This window comes from Mercenaria mercenaria, chromosome 13 (genome assembly GCF_021730395.1).
Source record: "Mercenaria mercenaria strain notata chromosome 13, MADL_Memer_1, whole genome shotgun sequence".
NCBI classification, from domain to species: Eukaryota; Metazoa; Mollusca; class Bivalvia; order Venerida; family Veneridae; genus Mercenaria; species Mercenaria mercenaria.
The window spans coordinates 32,491,087-32,511,934 of NC_069373.1; the positions used below are offsets into that span (position 1 = coordinate 32,491,087).

The window sequence follows — 20,848 nt, forward strand, 5'->3', positions numbered from 1 at the left end:
ATCCGTGTCCGACCCCCACCCCATTCTATACATACAGCGTGACGTCACACATTCCGTCTAACTGTACAGAAATATACATGCACAATTTTGCAGGTAAACAAGCTAAACGATGCCGTTTTCATGTATGAATCGATTTGCACAACTGCAGATAACTTAAATTCATCATTTCAAATGATACTAAAATGGATACACTAGAATTAATCATACTCTGGAAACAACAATGGTGAATATTCAACTAAAAATGCAAAGCACACTTTCACTTCCTTGTTTACGACTCCATGTTGAAAATAGTTCTTACTCATAATGCCCCGAGCGAAAGTACACAGGTCAGTGCGACGGTATGAAAGCGCTACCGTAGTGTACACAATGACCCCCCCCCCCCCCCCCCCCCCCCACACACACACAGACCAATCCCATCCGCACCGTACCTCAACGCACGGACATATCCGTATTTGTGACTGTAGCAACATGAACTGCTGGCTTGCAAATATAGTACAGCTGAAAACGACACGGCTCTCGAAATGTTGTACATTGGAATGGTATTCCAATTCTGAAATCGGCTTGAACTGGAGCAAATCGGCAATAAAAATTCTTGCGCTTGTGCTTTTGCAGTCGTAAGAATTAATAATTCTAAAGCCTTGGCTATCATGAATTTGGTCGAACTTGTACTGTTTTTTTTTTTACTAAATTCAATGGAAAAGTGGATTTGTGCTGGACATGAACTATTTATCTCCGTATAAAGTGTTCAATAACTTTTTTACGGCGCCAGGTACAGACTCCGGTTAAATTTCCGGGAGGAGATGAATAGCGTGGTCAAAGAATGCATGCTTGCAATGTTTCTCCAAAGTAAAAGATAAACTCACTTAATTGGCAAAATATCCGCCCATTGTCAACAAATCCGCCATATAGGCCTATACCCGATAGACACAATTTTCTCACCGCCGAAAGACACCGTTACGTCCTACCCCCTGGTTATTCATGTTGTGAATACTAATATGAAGTTATAATTAATTCAGCGGTTACTGAGATACCTGTGTGCATCAATGCAAATGCAAAATCGAAAAAGGGTCTTAACTTTGTGAAATACGGAATAAAGTTATGGAACCTGTGCATTACATGTCAGATCATTTCCAGGACTGATAACACCAAACAGGAAGTGACTACTCAGTGTAACATATGAAGTAGTCCAAATGTTCCATGCTGTTGATGAAATCTTGTATAATGAGTCATTTATATTTTTGGCTTAGTTTTATTGCTAATTGTCACAGTATTGAGAAAAGATCTAGGCCGTTTTCATTGTGAATTTCCGGGTATTAGTTAAATTTATTCTTTGAGAAAATGTCTACATTCGTGTAATTACTGAACGGCTATTTTCATGGGAGCATTTTTCGAGGGTGATGCGTTTCAGAACAGACTATTTTTATTATATGTGACATAACTCAATATTTTTCTATTTTTGATAAAAAGACATGCCATACTAAATCACCATATATGGTTTTCATATCATTAAATGCTCTAAAGTATTGAAAATGAGGTCTCGATATTTCATTGTTTATATGAAATAAAGAAGGAAATGAATTGGTAGTTATTGGTGAAACAGCTTACATACAAACTCACCAAATCGGGACATTTGGATTAACGAAGAACTAGTGGGGCGGGGCTTTTGAATTAGTGAGGGGACAGAAAAAAACGCCTTTAATAGGGACCAAGGATTAAAAAAAAATGAATGACTTGGATAACCTGCAACAGACTGGCATTCAAACGTCCTTACACCTAATGAGTTGTTTGAACCTATCAGGATATATAATGCTTCATTTGAAAACCAAAATTTGTAGAAATGAATCGTTTATCATAGGTTACGTTTGGATTCTTATGCAATAGTCACAAAGATTGTTAGTCACAATATTAATTCTGGAATCGTTTATATAAAGTTTTCTCTTTTAGCTTAAATAATTTGTTTTATGATCATGAGTTTGTTTCTTTTAATAGAGTTTATTCTCGGCGACACATTAATTTTTTATGTCGATTTGTTGTAAAATCCGACTCACTATATTATATGCAGTCCATATACAAGGCCACACTGACATCCCAAAAATAAGTAAAGGAGATAACTGTAATTGTAACTGGTTTAAACAACCTTAATAACGATAATGTAAATATAGTGGCACCAAACCGTTGAATATACAAAATCCAAAACGTTAACTGTTCTTCGATTACACACTACTTGATACATGTGGTAGACATTCGAATGTATTTTGTCCCAAAAACACTAAATTTTCAGTTGAGAGACCAATGACTATATATGCAAAAAAAATGATTCTTCTTTCTTCTAAATTGTTTTCCTAATGACAGAATTGCAAGAATTTTGATAACATCATTCAATAGTTTCGATTGCCATACTCTGCACGTGTTTCTCAGTTGATGATTGAAACTGGAATACTTTGATCATTTTACATCAAAGTGTATGGACTTTAGACTGATGAGTGAAAATGGTATAAAGTTTTCGTGTAAAAAATATTTGTACAGTTTAAGGTCCAATCACTATCGTAGTAAAATTATCAAAGCGTTCCAGTTTCAATCATCTGTGGATTATCAACTGTATTGGAAGGAAGCAGTTGGATTGACCTTTATCTGTACGCTCTAATTTCGGCTATTAGTTACACATAAATAAATTCATAATTGAGCCGTGCCATGGGAAAACCAACATAGTGGGTGTGCGACCAGCATGGATCCAGACCAGCCTGAGCATCCGCGCAGTCTGGTCAGGCTCCATGCTGTTCGCTTTTAAAGCCTATTGGAATTGGAGAAACTGTTAGCGAACAGCATGGATCCTGACCAGACTGCGCGGATGCGCAGGCTGGTCTGGATCCATGCTGGTCGCACACCCACTGTGTTGGTTTTCCCATGGCACGGCTCATATGTAATATAAATTATCGTTTTAAGTTAAATCATCACAACTTGTAACCTCGAGGCCGCGACATTATGGACGGGTACGATCAATGACGAGCCCGTACAGCCTACTACAGTAACTGTTGGGGATAGTCTCAAAGTAATTGCGCTGTAAAATATGTCATTCAAATAAAACTAAAGATTATAGCTTAAATAATAATTATTTTAACACGACCAGCGTATAACTTACATACATGTAGAGCAAAATCTATCTCGGGTTATTTCTTCAGGGGCGGAGGAAGTAAACTTTAAAGAGGGTGTTTGAGTCTGATGGGGTATGTATACTAATGTGGCGGTGGGTGGGATTTTAACTATCTTGGTAGAAAGTATATAAAATCATTTATGTAAACCTATTCAGTGAAAATCAAGCAGGCAGTTTCCACACCGCCTGATGACCACGTTTTACGATGATTCACATTAATTTGTATAACTTTGTTTAAAAGAGTTCCATGAATTCATTACGAAACCTGTTTGCAACCAAATTGAACTGTTTGAACACTTGTGGACTATCCAAGGAACATTTAAGGTTTCGAAGAAATGTTGATTGACGATAGACGGACAGACGACAGACGGTGACCAATCGCAATAACTCAGCTTGAGCACGTACGCTGTGCTCTGATTGGCTAAAACTCTAAGTCATTTAAGGAGAATTTTCAGTTTTAATTGTTATACATGTATATCTTTATTAAGGATGAAACTTTGGAAATGGGAGCTGTCTATGAATAATATTTGAGAAAAAAGAGCTTGTGCCAACACTGTATGGTAGAGCTGAATAGCCATAAATTCCGCTCATTTATTAAACAGAGTCACCGTTTAATGTATATTTGCGTACACCTTGCTGACACCCCTACCTCTTACCAAAAACATTATCCACCCCTGAAGACTTAAAGTACAGCTTTTATGATTTTCATCGCTGTTCACCTCCATTAGAGCTTGAAATTTTGTTAACCGCTTAAAACTGCAAAAAAAGTTGTAAAAAAGTTGTTTCAATCTCAGTAGTCGAGGTGATGTTATTAAAGTAACTGCTTTTGTAAAAGAACGCTAAAATACTTCAGTTTACATACAAACCAGTTACTGTTTCTTTTAACATTGCTCGCCATATATGTGTGGGTGTTTCATCATTTCAGTTATGAACAAAAAAATATATATTATAGATATCTGACATTTAATCAAAATTTGGATGGATGTTTCAATATTTTACACAGGATATAGAGACGAGTGAATCTATATAAAACTGTGAATACTAGAATACTAGTATACAAATTTTAACTATTATCGATATAATGTTTTGAGTTTGGAAGGAAATGTTTATGCGATAATTAGGATATTTATACACATAAACATACAAGGAAATGTTTATTCGGATATTTGGTATATTTGTTTTAGTTTTATGTGGTGGAAATTTATCAGCTGTGTTAAATAGGAAACACGTTTCAAATGAAACTTCAAAATGTTTTAATAGGAATAAGGTATGCCATTTTCTGTTTGTTGCTTTGGTAAAGGTGAACCGAGACGTATGATTATGTGAAAAGTATAATTAAATTGAATTAATTGCAGTAAAAACTAAATGCAAGACAATTGTGAAACTATTTCTTTAAACCTTTTTTTTTCGGTTTAACGTCGCACCGACACAATTATAGGTCATATGGCGACTTTCCAGCTGTGATGGTGGAGGAAGACCCCAGGTTCCCCATCCGTGCATTATTTCATCGCGAGCGGGCACCTAGGTAGAACCACCGACCTTCCGTAAGCCAGCTGGATGGCTTCCTTACATGAATGACGAAGAATTCAACGCCCCGAGTGAGGTTCGAACCCAAATCGGTTAGGGGCAAGTGATTTGAAGTCAGCGACCTTAACCACTCGGCAACGGAGACCCCTAAGATGAGTTTGGTCTGTAAACGTTGCAATTACGTTTGGTCTATAAACTTTTCAACTGAGTCTGGTATTTTAATTTTTCAATTTAGGCTGGCCTGTAAACTTTTTTAATGAGTTTCGTTTCATCATTCCCATTCAATAGAGCTGCAACATAGTCGTGCAATGACCCACCAGTGATCTACGGTAGAACTCTGGTAAACGAGAACCTGTTCTCATTAATATTAGTAAGATGTTCAGCGACTTCAGGTTCGAACCCCGATTTGGCCAGTACCGCATACATTCATACGTTCAATGTGATAAAGCTAGGTTTGTAGACCGGTCTTAAAAAATCAAACATCTACGAAGTTCAGTTTAGTCAGGAATGAAGTCTGCTCCAACATTGTAATTATAAAATATTTTAGTAAGTTGTATAAATTGTATTGTAACCCCTTAATTGTAGTATTTTCTCTCCTAGTTTATGAAGTTACAAAAAGCACAGATTCCTCGGGTAGAAACTGCGGTTAACATTGCTCAAGATGTGAATATTACTGCTAGTTTCCATGTTGAACTTAAAGAGGACAATGTCATCACTGGAAGCATTAAATGGATCTTTAATAAAGGTAGTTTAAAATTTTCGGTTTTTTTTTCTCTCAAGAAATGCTTAGGATTGCATGCCCATACCTATTGAACAAGATTTAATGCAAACATTCATCTCCCGCTACCACACCCTCTTCCGCTGAAATCTAAGACAAGTTTTCTCCCAATGTCTTCTGAAACAAATGCTGGTCATTTTGTTGAGTTGTTGTTTGGAATAACATTTGTTCGGTCATTTGGATTGTCACATGCGTAAGGAATTTTCAGTTAGTGGTTATTTTGAGAAAATGTTTCTCTACGGTATATATAATTTGAACACACGAAAAACTATACACTCTTCTTTTCACAAATATATTTGCTGTACGTTTGCTGCGATGTAGGATATTACATTGTTTCACTGTTTTAAATGTATTGCCAATTAACATTATCTGAAATTTCTTTAGAATCGCTGATAACAGTGTGTATACCTTTAATAGTTTTAACACAGACTGCTCACTTTATGTTCTGAAAAGTGATCATGCCGAAACACACCTAGCGATATCATTTAGCAATAATTTCAATAATAATATTATCAATCTACTGAGTTCATACAAGATCTGTCAGATAATTATGTGTAAAATGATTCTGATTTACATCACACAGTTTTCCTCCTTAACTCCTTTAACCTTTAGCCTGCTTATGGCAAGTGATTGGCAAGTGATGATGCTTTTGCACATCATAGTCTGCAATCAGTAAATTTTCAATAAACACCCCTTCAAACAATTAATGGTACTGTCCACATTTATAGATGGACAAGTTAATTATAGAAATTTAGCAGGGTAAGGTTAAGAAACTTACTCACCTTTCGCGTGTTTTAGGTTATAGTTATTTGCAGGTGTCGTACTAAGGTGAAATAACAATAATTGCCCTGTATACTAAACACTTATACACCATGCATCAACTTGGCATTTTGTTTAAATTTCAGATGAAGATATGACAAATCTGATCGTTAGGCTTTCGTTTGTTAATAATCAGGTGGAAACAACAGACTATTTTCTTATACATGTAGACAGTAGAAGTATTGAACATAATGTAAGTTTAGAATTTTACTTGATATAGTAACAATTGTAACATTCGTTGATTTTCAGGATCTATAGTTTTGCAGCTTCATTAGAATTCTTTTAAGGCGATGCTTTTTATTCATTGTGCTGAATAATTCCAAACTTAGTCCGCAATCAGGAGATATTTGGCCTGCTGATGAGAGCCTCTGTAAGGGATTTCACACAGGCATCTTTCAAAAGTCTTCACTTCTCTATCCACGTTTCTAAGGCCTCGATAAAAAAAGCTGTGCGTTGCAGATACCAAGTTTAAGAGTAAAGAAATTCTAGAATATTGTTAAATTTATTTGTTATCCAAAGAATGACCAAACTTTAATTCTTGTGTGCAGGGCAGCAGATATGCTAACATGAACTGTATAAAGGTACCACCAACCACAAACACTACCATTATAGCCGAGTTACATCGAATCAATTTGACATCTTGTGGCTGTGACATTACAGATCTGAACATCACTTACTGCCTTCATCTATGTCACATGTACCATGTATCTACGCACACTTTTCTGTCATCAAGAGGTATGTGTCAGTTAAATTCATTTGAATAAAATGCCATTCAAGCCTGAACAATTAATTGGACTTTTGTTACGCTCCGTGCCCATATCTTCATGTCGCAAAAATTAAGTGGACTTTTGTTACGCTTCGTGCCCATATCGTCAAGTCGCAAGAATTAAGTGGACTTTTGTTACTCTCCTTGCCCATATCTTCAAGTTTCAAGAATTAAGTGGACTTTTGTTACGCTTCGTGCCCATAACGTTAAGTCTAAAGAATTAAGTGGACTTTTGTTACGCTCCTTGCCTATATCTTTATTTTTGTCACGCTGTTTGCCCATATATTCAAGTCTGAAGAATTAAATGGACTTTTGTTACGCTCCTTGTCGATATCTTCATTTTTGCCACGCTGTTTGCCCATATCTTCAAGTCTCAAGAATTAATTAACTGGACTTTTGATACTCTCCGTGCCCATATCTTTGAATCTCAACAATTAAGTGGACTTTTGATACGCTCCTTGTCCATATCTTCAAGTCGCAAGAATTAAGTGGACTTTTGATACGCTCATTGTCCATATCTTCATGTCGCAAGGATTAAGTGGACTTTTGATACGCTCCCTGTCCATATCTCCAAGTCGCAAGAATTAAGTGGACATTTGATACGCTCCGTGCCCATATCTTCATGTCGCAAGAATTAAGTGGACTTTTGATACGCTCCCTGTCCATATCTTCATGTCGCAAGAATTAAGTGGACTTTTGATACGCTCCCTGTCCATATATTCGAGTCTCAACATTTGTCTTCTGTTTTAATTGATGTAAGCAAATAATTCATAACACAAATGGGACGTTCCATTGAGCAATCCTGTATAATTGAAATGATATCATTTTAGCATAATATATAGTTTAAAATATTAGAAAATCATTGTTTCTCTTATGTTCGTGTAGAAACTAGTATATTGTAATTCAGTTATTTAAGGCAAATCATATCCATTCATATTTTACAAATAAATTTTACTTGTGTTGTTTTTGTAAACGAAATTTCAAAGTACCTAAGTACCGTGAAAATATAGAGGTGTATAGATAAAAGGCCCTCAATGAAACAAAAAAAAAAACAAAACAACACATACACACACACACACGATTCAGTAAAATCATTTTAAACTGTTTCTAAATATTCAAATGTATGATGTTTAGTTAGTCATACGCCGCATAATTTCTCAATAATTTCTTCTAATCAGATTTGAAAGGATAAAGAATGTTCTTCATGAATATTTTATTATCTCAATCTTGTTTTTTGTATCAATAATACATGTTCTGTCATAGAACGGTCCACATGTTTTACTTCAAAAGTAATTATACTTTCCGTTGCCGGCTTGAGCAAAATAAAAAGAACTATAATATTATCTTTTTCAAATGATGTAGGCAGCCAGCTGAATGAGAGTTTTGTTGCGCAGATGCAGGTTCTAAGAGTATTGTTTTAATTTCAAAGCTCGTTCAAATTTAACCGAGTCTGCTATCATGTTGCTTGGTTGCATTCAGTACTTCCAAAATATCTTTTCACAGATCTTATTTATGCCAGTTAAAAATGTATAAAAATATAGCTTTACATTTCTTCACCTGCTGATCTGTTTGTCTTAATCTTCATTTTTTTTGAAAACTCTCTTGTTTTTGAAATTTAGAATGATACAACTGTTTTTATTTCAGATGCCTGTTATTGCTACCGAGAACGTAATCAAGATGAACTTCGTATGAATCTGAAAGCTGAAATGATTTCAACAAATTTTACCAGATTCAGAGGCTATTTCTCAAATGTCAACCCTTATCTCATTGCACGTGTATCAATATTTCCTGAAGACATTGACCACAGTCCGCATGTTCCGATCCTTACACTACCAGTAAAAGTGAATGCAGAGAGAGAAATCTACTTCTCAGGAGTTTCCCAGAGTCTAGGTTTCTCTGAATTTTATGCGATGGTATGTGTTTCTTTCCTTTACATTATATCTACTTTTTGTCATTTTCAGTGCTATACCAGGGACTTCATGCATTTAAATGCTGAACAAATATTCATTTGTTACTTTAATTTGCATACAAATAGGCTTATAGTAATGTGTTTACTGTAGTCTGCTTGCACTGTTTCAGTTGACAGTATCTTGCTCTGAAGGAGAAATCCCCGATCACTTCTCAAGTCATACAGCAAGAGCAAGACCGTACGAGGAAGGTAACTCTTGACTTCATGGATTATACTGACTTATTTTAGGCCGATTATAAAACGTGTTCTACAGTTTGTATTTTTGTATTTATCACTGTGTACATCTGATATTACCATAAGTGTTTTTGAGAAGAAAGGGATCTAGTGATACCATGGTAGGGGGCATGAGGAGTGTTGCATATTTCACTAGCTCTAATAGATAGACTCGGGCAAACCGAGTCTGCTATGATGTTGCATGGAGGCGTTTCATGTTCACAGTGTTTATTAGATCTTTTGTATGACGAAGATATGGAGCGACCCCACGACCTGCATGCTCGAAGTGAACGCTCTTCTAATTGGCTACCAATGCGATTGATTTGGCTGTGACTAAATACAGAGTTGGTGCACCTGTGATATATTACAGACTCCGGTATATACCGGATTAACTAAATTTGAAAGAAAATATCTTAAATGTATATATCTTGTAACCATGGTGATACTAACCCTAATCTCTAGTCAGTATATTATGCATTTGATACTCTAAATGCGTGCGGACATGCAAAAAAAATGAGTAATTTTGCCGTGCGCTCCAATGGATAATAATTCCGCGCAGGCGCAGAACGGCTGCACCAACTCTGCAATGAGAAACATTCGATTGATTTTACGTACTATGATCATATCAGCTTTTTCTGTAACTTTATCAATGGCAATGATAATTTTAAAAGATATATATACCAATCATACAATATGAAGATTGCGATTATTTGATGTAAAAGCGTTAGTTTGAATATGATTACAATGAATGTAATACATGATTTATCCTTACAGAACACAACAGTCAGCATAGTGAAAAGTTCGATAGTGGTTTAGGTGGTAACATAGAGAAGAATACTGATGACTCTGTCAAGATCGATGTTGTTGTGTATGGTATGGTTACTGGACTGATCGGCGTCTGCTGCATTGTCACAGTGATTGTTTGGCTGAAATGTTTCCGTGGCAAAAGTTAGTAAGAAAAAACTTTATTCTAGTTTTGTGTACGTCATCAGCATGGAGATAATAGAGAATAAGACAGTTTGCATTGTTGTCTACATCTGTGCTATGAATAAATCATTTTTAAGAGATTATATTTTTTTGAATGGGCACTCTTTGAAACCAACCTGTTATATAGTGACTGGTAGTTGACGTATTGCAGTCGTCTTTTGTCTAATTACTACACGATATTTGTTAGCTTTTTCTGTTTATGAAATTACTTCCCCTCTTTTATAGAACAGGAGCCTTTGATAGGAAATTATTAAAGTCAATCGGTTCATCAATTTAAATTTACAGAAAATAGCTGCGTAGAATCAAAGAGCTATAGAAGTATCATATTTCTTTGGTAGAATGTCTGGCTTAAAAATTGGCAGTTATCCCTTATCAACGTTGATTTGGTGATATAAATAATTGAATCATTTGCAGTGCTTTGTCTTCTGTAACCATGGAAACGACTGATCGTCAGTTACTTTTTACTAGTATTCTAAAATAGTCGTGCCATCCTTACTTTTTACAGACTTTGACATTTCTTATAACATTTGAGAGAGTTGGTCCGTGGCTTGTAACGTGAATCTTTCCGTCAAGCAATTGAAGCAGGAACGATTTGACTAGTGTTTATTTAAGGAATATATTGCATTTTGAACACAGAACAGCACTCTACGAATATAAAAGTAACGATATCACCATTCATTAACTATATAGTATTCTTTTCAACTTAATGACATTTATTAATTGTGTTACGAATGTTTAGAGCTTATCTGGTGATTCTGTCGTTCCAAAAGGAAAAGCACATTCGTTTCAAGACTAAAAGTTTATTGTGCGGTTTCACCGCTTCGTTTCTTGATTTCAGATAAAGCAACCATTAATTTAAATGGCTATTTTGGGATTGCACATTAATATTATTATTGTCTTAATTATCAGAAAGAAGAACTGAAAACATTAGAAGAAGCTGTGATGCAGGTAGAGACCTTCAGGTTGAGCCATATACTCCAAGCAAGTGGTATTCAGGTATTTAAAGCATTATCTTCTGAAGTATGTGAAAGATATTACATGTATAGCTGACAAAAACTCCATGAAAGAGCATATGCATACTTCTAACGAATGTAAGCATTAATACATACTTCTAAACTTTAATATATATACTAAAAGAAGAACTCGTAAATAATCGAAAGTAGTTGAGACCTTTTTCTAAATTCTAATTTTATGCATTGTATTTAAGGGTTATAAAATTGTTTCATTTAATAAATTTTGAATGTCCAAATAAACTACTTTAATTTTCCCAAAAGAAAATTTTCTTCTGGTAAATAAAAGTTTTTCATTGTATAAACTGATCATTCTTTTAAGAAAGACAAATAACCAGGAGTATTGTCGGAACATTGGGAATATCAAAAAGGGAGAAAGACGTGATGATACTTTATCATCCAGACACGAAAATACATAAAACAGATGTGGATAACTTAACTCTGTGTTTGCAGAAATATGATATACAAGTTCATGATAAGCCGGAAACAGCCTTCCAGAACTGGAGGGACTTTGCTGAAAAAGCTGGAGAAGACTACAAGGATGTTATTATTGTTTTATCTTGGGGATTAATAGAATTGTGTGAAATATACAAGAAAAAGGGCTACAATGTTGATAATAAAACTATATATGATAAAGAAAGTGTTTCTATATCTGACAAAGACTTGATTGATAAACGGTGGAATGAATTGTTAGAACAAAGACATGGAGAATATATTCCATGTGTTGCTTTGGACAAAGTTAGGTCCGTGATTCAAGATAGACAATCAGACATTGGGATGCACTTTGTAACTTTCTGTGATAGTCAAACTGACTCTTCAGATGTCTGTGATGGAGAGAAAAATGACATTGTTGATCATCATGAAAGTGATGCTTTATTAAATTGTCTCAATATTCATAGTGATATTTCGAAGCATCATGACAATGACGAACCAACCACATGCAATAAATCACCGAATTACAATGATCATTGGGACTTTATAAAACACTGCACATTTTTGCAAACAAAATCTATCAAATTTCACACCATTTCCAGAAAAGTTCTTAAATATCTATTGCTTTCCGAGACGGAAACTAACGTTACGGTAAATACAATGCATTCACTGTCCTTATTATATATTCTGAAAAATCTACGATAATGTTGATTCTGTTGATACAAACTGTATAAAAATATGATACCATTTTGTGTATCCGTATAGTTTATTAAGAATTTTATGTATGCATTATGTAGCATATTTTTTGTTGGGTTTAAAGTCACACCGACAACAATTATAGGTTATATGGCGACTTTCCAGCTTTCAATGTTTGGAGAAGAACCTTGGTGCTGCTCCACCAGACATTATTTCAGGAACAGGCGGGCACCTTGGTAGAACCATCGACCTTCCTCGCACGGAAGACTGTTATACCCAAAGTGAAGTTTATTAAACATGTAGTCAATATAATTAGTTTGCACATTTTATTTCATATACATGTACGGTATATATATTTTAATCTTCCATTATTGAAGATACTACTATATATTCATTAGTTATGAAAAGTGTGATTTTACAAATTATCTCCAAAATGACGTCCCTTTTAACAAAAATTGACGTCCATTCACGTAATCTGAATTACCAAGATATCCTTTTATGGAGGTATTCGACAGACAGAGTCTACAAACGTATATCTGCAGCAAAAGTCTATTAATCTCATAAACTGTTACTATCAGAAAAAAATGGTGAAATGCGAAGCTTTGTACCAGGAACATACATGTACGTCTGTGGAGGGAGAGTGATGGTCAAAATAAGCGAAAGATACGTCATTTTGAGCCTATGTTGTGAAACCATACCTTTTATAAATAGACACATAAAATGATATCACATATTATGGGACAACCTGTAAGATAAAATTAGCTATAGATAAATTGTAACTGTAGTATCAGATATTTGCACGTGATCAAAGTTCATGGAATTTACGACTAATCTAATACTAGTACACAAGGTTTAATCTATGCGTAATCAGTAACTTTTCAACATTATTTAGTCTATTATTTTCGAGGACTTTTAGACAAGAAATAATCAAAAACACGACTTTGACGAACATTAATCCCATGTTAAATCTCTGATTTTACAGAACCATGGTTATTATTGTGCAATAATTTTACAGTGTAAAAGTATGTCATATTTTTTAGGTATGATATACGTTTGTTGCTTCCGTTTCCTACGTATATAACTTAAAACTAAGTGCTGCCAAGTTTTGATAATGAAAGTGTTCTACAAAGATAAGAGATATAAGCCATTTACCAGTAAGTTAATAATGGGGTTGGTATAATGGATCGTAATTCTTACGAAGAAAACAGGCTCTTCAAAAGTAATGATATAATAACGATATAGCAATGATAATGATGATACTAATAATGATGATAAAAAAAATAAGTGCTATCTATAAAATAGAAGGATAGTTATCAGAATTACTACAAGTAGTCTACTGGTCAAATATTCAAACTAAATCAGAAAAAGCTGCACAAAAATGACCTGAAAATGTTTTATGTTATTAAATTCATTTGCATAAATCACTTGTGCAGCTCATTTTAACACTTTAAGATTGTTACAGGAATTGATAAAAGCTTTCCCGTTACAAGCCTATGAAGTTAATTTAACCTTAAAAAAGTAAACCAGTATTTTGAACCAGTGTTGTTGTATTTTCTGGCCATTTCAAAGGATCCATGCAAAGTTCTATTCTTTTAAAGAATTGCTGTCGTGTGAGCTACAACTTTCGTAAATACAGATTTTCCTACTCTTAGACCGATATTTTAGAAAAAGTGAAGGTGAGCTACGTTTGAAAAAGGTTTAACTAGTTAAAAACCAAACACATGAAACATAAAACATTTATTTCATGATACTAATTTTGCATGTTTTCAAAAATTATAAACTTGGGTGGTCTGTCTGTTTGTACACAATGAGTATGTTGATCTTATTGCGTGTCTATGTGGCAAAATACAACTACTCAAATATGAACGTTTTGACGACTTACTTAAACTATAGTGACCATGTACTGACACAGGCACTGATTCTTGTATGACGTTATGTTCAGCATTGTCTCGTCCGGATCATGTTTGGTCTCAAATAAATGGCGTGCAGAAACTGTGTTAGATTATAATGATAACTGAGCCGCGCCATGAGAATATCAACATAATGGCTTTGCGAACAACATGCTGTTCGCTTTCAAAGCCTATTGCAATTAGAAAAACTGTTAGCGAACAGCATGGATCCTGACCAGACTGTGCGGATGCGCAGGCTGGTCTGGATCCATGTTGTTCGCAAAGCCACTATGTTGGTATTCTCATGGCGCACCTCAATTATCATTATAATCTAACACAGTTTCCGGACGCCATTTATTTGACACTCAAGTATGCTGTTGCTAACTACAGGGAAATGACCTTAACCAACTTGGATGTATAGCTTTCAGATTTAATCTCAGTAACTGGTCTTCCTGGTTGACACAATGTTATCTCCGGTCAAAATACTTGACAGTATCACTACTTACAATTGTTAGGATGTTGTTTCTTTTATTGAAGAAACACGATAATAAAGATCATCTACCTATCACAGACAAATACTAGGTCTATACGAACAGATCAAAAGATATTTTTGTTGAAAAATATAGTAACTGAATAGGATCATGTTCAGATGATCATATCTCACTTGATAAACAGTCTGTTTGACCATTGTTACAATTATTCAAACCTTTCTGTTTTGCGAAATGATATTATCAGAATGTCATTATTTACACCAGAGTTATTCTGACATAGTTTGTAATATATAGATGGTATCTCCCTAGCTCACCTGATCTATAGTTTGGTGTCATAACATGCAAAGAGTGTTTACAATTTGCGACACACCACATGTTCAGCCCTTTTACAGTTGGACGCTTCGCTTTCCTCTTTGACAAAATAAGTGGAAGACTGCGATAGGCAGTTCTTAAAACCCACTGCTACTGAGCTGCTTTGATATCTGTCTTCTGACCTGTTTCATCGAACACGATGCTTTATACAAACCATGCCTTCTTTTACCATTCTATTTCTTTATATAAAATTGGGAATTGTATTGTGTAAAGAACGGCCAATATGAAGAACACGCTACATATTCCCTTATATGAAAGTCATATACGAATTTTTATATAAGAGAAGAGAACAAAACTTGGACACCAAATTAATAACATAAATTATATTCGTAAAAATTTGTATGTTCAAACATGTTTCTCTTTAACCCTTAGCCTGCTGCAGGCGAATTTAACAGCCTTTGCAAACAGCTTGGAACCAGATCAGACGCCGATTAAATCGGCGTCTGATCAGGTTCCAAGCTGTTTGATACTCTGACAATATTTCTTCCAATTTTTGAGCAAATTGAATGAACTTTACAATTTTAGCAGACGACATTTCCAACAGACGACAATTTATCTAGCATGCTAAAGGTTAAAACTGTTGTCGAATTCTCTGTTTATTACCGGTTTATTACCGGATTTTTATTCCAACTTCTTGCATCATAATGTTTTTAACGAGGTTTCTACATAATCAATTCTTTACACTCGCCACATTTATGTACCTGCGTCAGACTAAAGTTTCTTTTTTAGAATATTTATAACTGTCTTTTTTATCGACCTCGACTTATTATAACTCTCCTCTTTTTTGCTTTTCCACCAGGAACTGGGATTCTTTTACTGCAAGCTTACCTCCCAGTTGAAAAGTTCTATGCTAACTAATTTCATTTCTTTTAATCTGTGTTATTTATTGCACAAAGTCCGCTTGTGTTTGCATCCTTTGCGGATAGTTTATATTTGTCATTCTTCGTGGTTAGATTGTTTTTGTCTCAATTCAGCGACATCAGCGTATCTAGTATTAAGTCTTGTGTAGCTTGCGTGCTTCTTTTCAAGTAACATGTAGACAGTTACGCTGAAACAATTTCTTTAAATATAATTATATGGTAATTAAACGCCTGTAAATGTTATTTGAATAGTACGGTATTTTTATGGTACAAACGGTTTATCATTAAGAAGTTTCTGTTTAACCATTCAAATGACCTAAATGATGGATTGCAGATAAAATGATACAAGAGTGTTATGAAAGGATTAGATAAGTAAAAGTATAACTTACATAGGGTCGTGATGAGATCTTGTTTGCTGTTGCTGACCAGTTTAACACCAGCTTTATGTTTTCTGTAGCGTATGATGATAACCGCGGGTATAATGATCATAAGGACCGCCAGGCAAACAAAACCAACAATCAAATAGATATATGTGTCTGCAAGTAATACATATATTGCAACAGTGGCTTTATATAGATATTTGTATTAATAAATAAGCGGCTTTAGAAAATTATATTGTTTTATGTCTTCAGATATCGATTTTATCATCCATACATTTACTGCTATACTGGTACGGTTTTGGGGGAGGGGTAGTGTTTCCTTCTGAATATTTATCTTTGACTTTCAAATTCATATCTGAAATATTTACAAGTTTTGAAATCACCCGAAAAACTTCCTTTATTTTTTCTAAATTTATAATTGGGTTATTTTACTATTCATTCAGGAATTTAACAGTACAAAGCATTTAAATAGTCGACTGTAGCTCAAAGATGTAAACAGATAAAATCAAATCATATGAGCCGCGCCACGAGAAAACCAACATAGTGGGTTTGCGACCAGCATGGATCCAGACCAGCCTGCGCATCCGCGCAGTCTGGTCAGGATCCATGCTGTTCGCTAACAGTTTCTCCAATTCCAATAGGCTTTAAAAGCGAACAGCATGGATCCTGACCAGACTGCGCGGATGCGCAGGCTGGTCTGGATCCATGCTGGTCGCAAAGCCACTATGTTGGTTTTCACATGGCACGGCTCATATACTAATTCGTAGGAATTGGAAGCGTAATGAAAGTGACTCAAGTCAATTACTTACTGTCAATTTTATACGTGATTTTCATATTAACTTCATCCGCAGTCTGTGGTCCCCAGTGTTTCAGGGTAATATGTAATTTAGTGACGAGGGCTGGGCAGTATTCAGTTGTCTCATCTGATTCACAGGAAAATGTCTAAAATAGAATTGAAAATCAATAGTCAACCAACTTTTTACTTATACCAAAATATAAGAATACGCATGTACATACCCGTAAAGTGATGTTATGACCGAATAGCTTATAATGGCATTTTGCCCGAACATTTGCTGTGCTGTGTAAATATATTAATAGAATATCTCTGAGTATAGGAAGAATTGTCTAATGTTTTGCTATATGATTATCTAAAGCATTCCTTTGTTTACTTTGGATGAATTGTTTAAAAACAATGTTTAACTCATGCATGAATTAATTATGTGGGAACTTACATGAAAATCCATACGTTCACCGTATTTGCCATGGTATCCATAGAACTTTATAGTAGTTTCACAGGAGTTAATGCTCATCTTTTCGAAATAAGCACAAATTTTCTTTGTAGAATCATTTGTATCCACAGTAAAAGTACAATCGTTTAACCTGGTACCATGGTAAATAATCTGCAAGGTACCATCCTTGAGGTTGTATGTCCCTCCACACTCTGTGTCCGAGTCCAGTGTTATACTGGTATCTGCTATGGTGGATTAAAAGAACATGTAAAGCCATGTTTTTTTTGTTATTGTTGTTCTTTTTTCAGTAACTTAAACTGACCGTATTTTGACGGCATTTATTATAAAGAGCAATTCAAAAACTCCTACTTAACCCTCATCATGGTAAACATGATTAATTTTGTCTTTCTGTTTGTAAGCACCCCTTTTAACAGTTAATGGAACTGTCCAAAGTGAAAGATGGACAAGTTCATTATAGAAATTTAGGAAGTTGATGGTTAAAACAGTACCAAAAGAGAAAAGATGAAATGGAAATACAGCATGAACATTGATAACAACAAAACTACGTTCAGTATTGATAATGTGTAAGGCAAAGCAGTTGAAATATATCAACAAAAGAAAATGTACCACACATAAGAAAATAAATGTACCACATATAACATATCCAATATTCAAAAATCCTACTGCAGCTAGAACCCAGTGTATGTTCATCTTTTAGAAGTATTCATCATATTTTATGCTTCATGTTCCAACAATAATATATATAATATTTCTTGACTATAATAACAAGTTTGATCCATGTTTATCGGCACAGATACCGGGAAACAACAATTAAAAGTTGAGTAGCCACTCGGATATCACAACAACTGACTTACCTTAATATGGAAGCAACGCGTGAACTTGGACATGTTTAAATAATATTTGTCAGTATGTAAAATACGTTTTGACACGCAAATGAGGTCGTGTTAATCAGTAAATATATTTATGTAAACGTACATTATACGTATTATTTATTTGTTTTAGTTCGTTTATGATGGAATTAAATCATGATTTTATTATCCTATTTCTGGTAAACGAATGGCTTCCCCAATATCTTAATGCTTAAAAAATAATTGTAATTTTATTGACTCCTTAAATAAATAGCCAGTGGCATCCATGGCCGAGTGATTAAGGTAAGCTGACTTGATATCACTTGCCCCTCACCTATGTTGGTTCGAGCCTCATCCGAGGCGTTGAATTCTTCTATCCTGTTGGCTTACGGAAGGGTGGTGGTTCTACTCAAGTGCCCGCTCGTAATTAGATGATGTACGGAGGGGCACCTGAAGTCTTCCTTCAACCATATAAGCTGGAAAGTCGCCATATGACCTATAATTGTGTCAGTGCGACGTTAAACACAACAAAATAAAGAAAATGAGCCGTGCCACGAGAAAACCAACATAGTGGGTTGGCGACCAGCATGGATCCAGACCAGCCTGCGCATCCGCGCAGTCTGGTCAGGATCCATGCTGTTCGCTTTCAAAGCCTTTTGGAATTTGAGAAACTGTTAGCGAACAACATGGATCCTGACCAGACTGCGCGGATGCGCAGGCTGGTCTGGATCCATGCTGGTCGCAAACCCACTATGTTGGTTTTCTCATGGCACGGCTCAAATAATGAATGAATAAATAGCCGGTTCATAGTTTGAGCTCTATGACCAGTCAATATCTAACGCATGTTTACTAGGCTTATAAGTAAAATGCTACAAAAATGTGAAAATAATTTCTGATGTCATGTAATGAAGCACGCACTGAATGGCTTGCTAGTCAACTGTCAAAACTATTGCACGAGGTCAGAAGATTGTACTAAAAACAAATTCATGCAATTCACCGAGGACGCCGCCATTTTTTTTCTGTGCAGATAAGCAATGGTCACCTAAAAAGGAGAAATAAGCTTAAGAATATCAAAACTTATGAGTTTAGAAGTGTTGAAAGTAGTTTATATTTATGAAAGAAAATAAGGTTTTGGGACTTTGAATTATTGAACTTTCATTATTAAGTACATATGTATGTTTATTATTTTTAGACAATTTCTCTCAAGAAACAGCTTAATAACAAAGTTTGTTTGTAATGTTTTAATGATTTGATCAATAAAACGAAAATTAAAAATAAATATTTAATTTTAAAGAATCATTAAAACGTTTTTTCTTTGAAAAATATTACACAAAAAAGAAAATGATTTAAAAAAAAAACCCTGACATTTTCAGGCCCAAACAATCCACCTGGCGGAAGGTCGAACCAGTCCCGAGGCTGGGATCTTCATACTGGAAGTGTTTGCGAAGTATCTTAGTAGAGGGCGCCGACAACCGTCTCCAGGATCAAGACGCCTCCAATTAATCGTTCCAGGCGATTCGATGACATCACCAAGAGAAGGTCTTGGACCGAACAACATTCCTGGCGACGCATAGCACATTTTACAAAACTCCTCGTTGACCTGTTTAAGAACAGTGTCGCCACTAGTTTGTCGTGCAAGATTGTCGATTGCTTTTGCAAATAGTTGTAGAAATGAGTGGGGTGAATCCAGATGTGTACGCTGCTCCACAGTAAATTTGAATTTGTACTCATTGGCGGAAGCTTCATACTGGAAGTCTTTAAATGTGTCTCTTCCTCGTAACAGCCATGATTTTTCTTCGTAAACAGGAAACTGAAAGGCAACAAAATTGTCAGTATAATCACTTCATTAAATTGTCATTATGCGTTGCCACCATTCACTATAAACAAAAAGAAAATGTTTTGCTTGTATTTATAATATTCGTTCTTGTTTCAGATTTAATGTTACCAAAAGAACTCGGTGAGGTGGCATCCATAAAGCATACATCAACTATAAAAACTCCAAAATTGTGTTCGGACAGACGGCTCGCGAGAGAACATTTTGACGCAGTGATAAAATCGTGTATCATATGACACTGTGAGACCAATCGAACGTCGACTCGTAAAAATGGAACGTACTTGTGTTATGATTATTCATGTACATGTGTAAAATTCTATACCGCAGTTTTTCATTCAAACTATATACACTTTTAGATGTATATTGAAATACTTAAAGGAAGAAAATTGTGTTACTACCGCTAAATGAACGGAAAGCAATAATTACTTACCTTTGAACATGCACCTGTCTGATTTGTTGTTTATTTCTTGATTTCTAGTGAAGATTTGATGTCATCCGCTGAAGGGGATTGCCTTTTATTACAAAGTGCAACTTCTAGGTGACATACAATTAGAGATACTACCAGTTTTTTAAATG

At 35.1% G+C, this 20,848-nt stretch overlaps 2 protein-coding genes across 8 annotated transcripts; one reads left to right on the plus strand and one right to left on the minus strand.

Annotated features, from left to right (window-relative positions):
* The first annotated feature begins 4,181 nt into the window (after nucleotides 1–4,181).
* On the plus strand, nucleotides 4,182–14,075 carry LOC123528956 (uncharacterized). Of its 4 annotated transcripts, none has more exons than XR_008366724.1 (9): nucleotides 4,182–4,418; nucleotides 5,279–5,423; nucleotides 6,362–6,468; nucleotides 6,824–7,010; nucleotides 8,686–8,954; nucleotides 9,121–9,199; nucleotides 9,998–10,171; nucleotides 11,120–11,301; nucleotides 11,543–11,683. XR_008366724.1 is itself a non-coding variant. In XM_045309063.2 (9 exons), exons 1-9 carry the CDS (start codon nucleotides 4,302–4,304, stop codon nucleotides 11,679–11,681), a joined length of 1,173 nt encoding a protein of 390 aa, XP_045164998.1. In that variant the 5' UTR covers nucleotides 4,182–4,301; the 3' UTR covers nucleotides 11,682–11,807. The 4 variants fall into 4 exon arrangements, 3 of the variants coding, with proteins under 3 accessions (XP_045164998.1, XP_045164997.1, XP_045164993.2); XM_045309063.2 differs by having other exon boundaries at nucleotides 11,120–11,206; nucleotides 11,674–11,807; XM_045309062.2 differs by having other exon boundaries at nucleotides 11,120–11,206; nucleotides 11,547–11,689.
* On the minus strand, nucleotides 14,073–18,376 carry LOC123528957 (uncharacterized). Of its 4 annotated transcripts, none has more exons than XM_045309064.2 (5): nucleotides 18,220–18,376; nucleotides 17,573–17,814; nucleotides 17,150–17,282; nucleotides 16,350–16,496; nucleotides 14,073–16,148 (listed from the first exon to the last, which is right to left on the minus strand). In XM_045309064.2, exons 1-5 carry the CDS (start codon nucleotides 18,278–18,280, stop codon nucleotides 16,144–16,146), a joined length of 588 nt encoding a protein of 195 aa, XP_045164999.2. In that variant the 5' UTR covers nucleotides 18,281–18,376; the 3' UTR covers nucleotides 14,073–16,143. The 4 variants fall into 4 exon arrangements, with proteins under 4 accessions (XP_045164999.2, XP_045165000.2, XP_045165003.2 ...); XM_045309065.2 differs by having other exon boundaries at nucleotides 17,573–17,811; nucleotides 18,220–18,375; XM_045309068.2 differs by lacking the exon at nucleotides 18,220–18,376 and adding an exon at nucleotides 18,197–18,218 and having other exon boundaries at nucleotides 17,573–17,811.
* Between the last annotated feature and the right edge of the window lie 2,472 nt (nucleotides 18,377–20,848).

Coding starts and splice junctions, on each gene's coding strand:
- LOC123528956 (XM_045309058.2), top strand. CDS start 4,302: ATGTTTATTCGGATATTTGGTATATTTGTTTTAGTTTTATGTGGTGGA. Junction 8,955..9,120: donor TCTCTGAATTTTATGCGATG/GTATGTGTTTCT, acceptor GCACTGTTTCAG/TTGACAGTATCTTGCTCTGA. Junction 9,200..9,997: donor AGCAAGACCGTACGAGGAAG/GTAACTCTTGAC, acceptor TTATCCTTACAG/AACACAACAGTCAGCATAGT.
- LOC123528957 (XM_045309064.2), bottom strand. CDS start 18,280: ATGAACATACACTGGGTTCTAGCTGCAGTAGGATTTTTGAATATTGGA. Junction 17,815..18,219: donor TATTGGATATGTTATATGTG/GTACATTTATTT, acceptor AATCCACCATAG/CAGATACCAGTATAACACTG. Junction 17,283..17,572: donor GTGAACGTATGGATTTTCAT/GTAAGTTCCCAC, acceptor ATTCTATTTTAG/ACATTTTCCTGTGAATCAGA.